Source organism: Eucalyptus grandis, chromosome 7 (assembly GCF_016545825.1).
Source record: "Eucalyptus grandis isolate ANBG69807.140 chromosome 7, ASM1654582v1, whole genome shotgun sequence".
Lineage (NCBI taxonomy): Eukaryota > Viridiplantae > Streptophyta > Magnoliopsida > Myrtales > Myrtaceae > Eucalyptus > Eucalyptus grandis.
In genome coordinates this window covers 5,734,053-5,738,610 of record NC_052618.1, presented here as the reverse complement: position 1 = coordinate 5,738,610, position 4,558 = coordinate 5,734,053, and the positions used below count along the sequence as shown (strand labels likewise).

The following is a 4,558-nucleotide window of genomic DNA, read 5'->3' as shown; positions in this document are numbered from 1 at the left end:
ATCGTACGATGACCTGAAGTGAGTTACGGATAGAATAGAAAGAATCCAGGGGTATGAAACATTTTGTTCACTTCTAAGAATCTAAAACTTCACGAGCTTTGTCAAACCTCTATAATTTACTTACAGGAACCCTACGCGCTTCCTGGTCATGGCCTGACATCAATTTATAGCCTATTTTTGTTAGCCATATCAGTTCCAATGGACGGCTCCATTGTTTATACATGATTTTTTGGGTCAGGCTTCGATGATAACGCCCTCCTCCGGTGGTTGGATATGCGCACCGCAAGAGAGACAATCTTCCTGGGTTTTCCCTCGGTAGCATCAGTGGATTATTAAGTTAAATATATCTGAATGAGGGAGAAAAGAAAGTGATTAGGATTATTAGGTCATGCCTCTGTGAGGGGATGCTATCTAATTTATATGGTGTGGGCGAAAGAACTAGCTTTCCAAGTGTTGCACCGTCCACCTTTGGGCCTTGCACCCTGCAGGCCATCACAAAGTCAACGGTATTCACAAAAAATAATAATTCATGGAGCTTATATCTGAAGTTTAGGGTAAATTGTTTAGTCGGCAAACTGACAACAAAGCATCAACTAGTGTTGCGATTTATCAGGAGTCACTTTTCTCGAGACACAGACATTTCTATGTAACATATATCGTTAACGATTTCTCGCAGGCATAGCAATTGCATACCTCATGATGTCCAATTGCCCATGAAGACCCTATTTTGGAATTTCGATGCGGTTTCAACAACTGAGTTTTCCGAGCACAGATCTAATGTTACGGAAAGAAACCACCCAATCCATTTCCTAAGATACGTTGAGTCTTGCAAAAGGAGAGTTGTTTTATGAGTCTATGTTATCTCCTATTCTCGGTTGAGCTTTTTTCTATTCGATGAACACCACTCTTTAGTTCAGTATACCTTTCTTACTGCTAACACATGGATATGAGAAAAACCCCCCATCTGTAATGACTAAACAAAACGAAAAAAGGCCAATGTAGCATGACATTGTCTAGCACACCTCGGGAAGATCCTAGCTTTAAATACTTCATTAGAATATATTGAATAAACATAGCAATAGACCTCAGTTTAGACTAAAAGATTAGGTGGTCATTGAAAGTTTCCCCACCCGTGTGTTCTAATATTAGTTTTTTTTTTTTTTTTTTTTTTTTTGGGGGGGGGGTCCTATTCTTCTAATAGTAGAGTTAATGCAAGCAAAAAGTCAATGCCTCATCAAACACGTCGGTCAGTTATAAGAACTTTAAAATAGTTAAATGTATTCTGCCTGCCATGAAAGAGAGTTCTTTTTCCTTATGTATGTGTTGCGCTCACTATCGTCCATCCAAAGACTCAATTCAAGATTTCAATTCCCAGGAGAGCAGAGGAGAGGAGAGATGAGTACTGGGGACAAGGTGGTGTGCGTGACCGGAGGGTCCGGTTACATCGCTTCCTGGCTTGTGAAGTTGTTGCTTCAGCATGGCTACACAGTCAAAGCGACCGTACGCAATCCAGGTAAGTTTTTAGAACTTCGTTTTCATGCTTTACTCTGCTGACGCCCTTGGACTTTTGAATTCTCTATCGCTCTGCTCATTTTAGGAGTGAAATGGAATGAAACATCGATTTCTTAGATGAACCACTCAAGATATGCCTTTTTGTAATCATCTCTCACCGTTTGGATTAACTCACTCATGCATCTACGCCTCTGGGTATCTGTAAGGGCTCGTGTGCACGCACAGTCGAGTACCTGGTGGCTAGTGATGCTTCAGGAGCCTCTGACCAGAATCCATAGTCCATTCTCTACAGATGTCTAAATCTCTCGCAGAACCTGAACCAACTGGCTTAAAGTTAAGTTTTGGTCATGCTTTGCCTCTCAACCTCAATTAAGTGCAACGCCAGCATCATAACTTGATAATCACACTCTTCTCATCCACGGATGTCATTGTATTGTAAAATTAATTGAGAATTCTCACCATTTTTTGTGCACTAAATCTACTTCCTTTTGCTGACGTGCATAAACAGATAATCTGAAGAAGACGCAACACTTGCGAGCCCTCGAAGGTGCTAAGGAGAGATTACATATATTCAAAGCGGATTTGCTGGAAGAAGGGTCCTTTGCCTCAGCTGTCAATGGGTGCGAAGCTGTTTTTCATACAGCATCACCTGTTCTCCTCTCAGCTTCTGATCCCCAGGTTCTTGTGTACTGCAGTTGTCTGTCCTTCTTCTATGCATTTCAGTTGATGGAATGTTACTATATTTTTCGAAATTGTAGTTTGTTTCCCTTTTTCCCTTTCAGGTAATAATCAAAAGATTAGATTGATCTAGTAATTCTTGGGTGACTTGACAAAAGATCGTTCTTATGGGACTCCGTTCCTTACATATTGTAGAGCGAATTAGTTGATCCCGCAGTCAGAGGGACACTAAATGTCCTCAGAGCATGTGCAAAGTTCCCTTCTATCAAGAGAGTGGTCATAACATCCTCCATGGCTGCAGTTGTGTACACCGGACGACCCCTGACCTCTGGTGTGGTGCTCGATGAGACATGGTTCTCTAATCCGGCAATCTGTGAGGAATCAAAGGTCTGTAAGTGAGCTGTCTGTCTCCCTCGCCTTACTGGATTATTCTTTGCCTATTTGATTAAGTCCTTGAGCTTTCTCACACGTGTTTGCGCCCAATTTTTCCAACATAGGAGCATCACTTGAAAGCTTCTCATGGATGAGATTTTAAGTAATCTGTCATGAATAAGTACATTCTCTAGTCATTAGAAGTTGGTTTTGTGGAATGGCAGATGAGGCAGAACAAATTGGTGTCAGGTTGGAGTCAATTAAGTCCACGAGTGGCGAAAGAGTTCTTTCATAGCAGTGATGTGGTTTTGCTCTTTTTCAGCTCTGGTATCAGCTTTCCAAAACCCTGGCGGAGAAGGCAGCTTGGGATTTCACTAATGAGAATGGGATCGACCTGGTCGTGATAAATCCAGGACATGTGATTGGCCCTCTCTTGCAGCCTACTGTCAATCTCTCAGCAGAGATTATACCGAACCTCATCAATGGTATTTATTTTGATGTTGATGAGAGTATATCGACTGTCTTTCGCCATGAAGTGAAATATTTCTTGCAGCACATGTCAATCAGATGATGAATAATCAACAACCAATTAATCATAATCCCATTTTATGTATGTGATAGAAAGACAATCCGCATGTGATTACTGATTCTCCTAATGAAGAGCGCATCACTTATTCTAATTTCACAGAGTAATCGAAGCTTATATAATGCAGGAGTTCAACTTCCCTTCAAGTATTTCGCTTTTGTTGATGTCAGGGACGTTGCACTCGTGCATATCCTAGCTCTTGAAAACCCGTCAGCTAGTGGCAGATACTGTCTAGTAGGAAAAACCATTCACCATCACGATGTCTTGAAGCTTTTGCGCAAGCTTTATCCTACACTGCACCTCCCCGAAAGGTTAGTCCCTAATTTTTTCTTCAACTTCACAAGAAAAGTCCATTCTATCCTATGAGCAACACTCCAATAGGTCATATTTCATCCTTATTGACTTAACCGACTTGCCCGAATAATTTGGAATGTATGCAGGTGCGAAGGCAACGGATCTCTTGTGTCGGCTTATAGGGTATCAAGGGAAAAAGTGGAAGGCTTGGGCGCTACGTTTACTCCTTTGGAAGTCAGTGTTCGAGACAACATCGAAAGCCTCATGGAGAAAGGCTTCCCCCTAGTTTGAGCTTGGAGAAAGGGAAATGCCACAGCTACATCAGTATACACTTGCTGTGGACTTCAAAGCCATGTGATAAGGTTTCTAATGAAGCATCGTACTCCTCTTTAATTTTGCACTCTTTTGATAGAGTGCAAAACAATGTACCACTCGCTTCTTGATTAAAGTCTGCCATCTCTAAACTTGAAAACTGACAGATGTTAAACATTTTGTTGCACCAATGTTTTGCAATACCTGGTCATTTCTGTTCCTAGCTCAACTTGAAAGTATTTGTACTGACGTGAATTTTCTTTTTCCTCTTGAGATGATTCAATTAGTCATTTGAGGTGTGGAATTAGTGCCACCTTTTTTGAAATTCTAAGTGGAGATATTGTAGTCTATAAACTTAAATATGATTTTGGTCCTTAATCCTTGTTTGCATCGTACATAGATAAAAAAAAAAAAAAATTAATAAGTTGATTGCTCTTGATTGAGCTTTCAAATATATTTATCTGTCCGTGTAAATAAACTCAAAAAATTTCACAAGTCATATATGTAATTGTTGCAATATGAAAATCAAAGTAAAATAAGAATTGCACAATAATCCAAGCCACAATTGTTGCACTTGAATTAAACAAACTGACGTTATTTGGAAAAAATAAAAATAAACAAACTGACGAGGTATTAGTGACATAGACTGGCCACAAAAATATAAAGGATATATATGACTCGTTGTCAAGTTATGTGGAACAATACCATAAAGCCCAATGGGTTTAGCCATATTAGTTTTCGATGGATGGCTCTAATTGTTTTCGGCCAATGTTCAATGATGACGAAAGCCTCCGATGGTCGGAT

General features: G+C 40.2%; 1 protein-coding gene across 1 annotated transcript; it reads left to right on the top strand.

Annotated features, from left to right (window-relative positions):
* The first annotated feature begins 1,332 nt into the window (after positions 1–1,332).
* Positions 1,333–3,969, top strand: LOC104452534 (phenylacetaldehyde reductase). Its single transcript, XM_010066989.3, has 6 exons — positions 1,333–1,513; positions 2,021–2,190; positions 2,386–2,577; positions 2,885–3,047; positions 3,276–3,459; positions 3,589–3,969. Exons 1-6 carry the CDS (start codon positions 1,396–1,398, stop codon positions 3,731–3,733), a joined length of 972 nt encoding a protein of 323 aa, XP_010065291.3. The 5' UTR covers positions 1,333–1,395; the 3' UTR covers positions 3,734–3,969.
* Positions 3,970–4,558: the final 589 nt, after the last annotated feature.

Bases quoted from the DNA above. Each gene is read 5' to 3' on its own strand.
- LOC104452534 (XM_010066989.3), top strand. From the start codon at position 1,396: ATGAGTACTGGGGACAAGGTGGTGTGCGTGACCGGAGGGTCCGGTTAC. The intron at 2,578-2,884 runs GTCTGTAAGTGA...GCTCTTTTTCAG, and splicing joins CAATCTGTGAGGAATCAAAG to CTCTGGTATCAGCTTTCCAA. The intron at 3,460-3,588 runs GTTAGTCCCTAA...GAATGTATGCAG, and splicing joins ACACTGCACCTCCCCGAAAG to GTGCGAAGGCAACGGATCTC.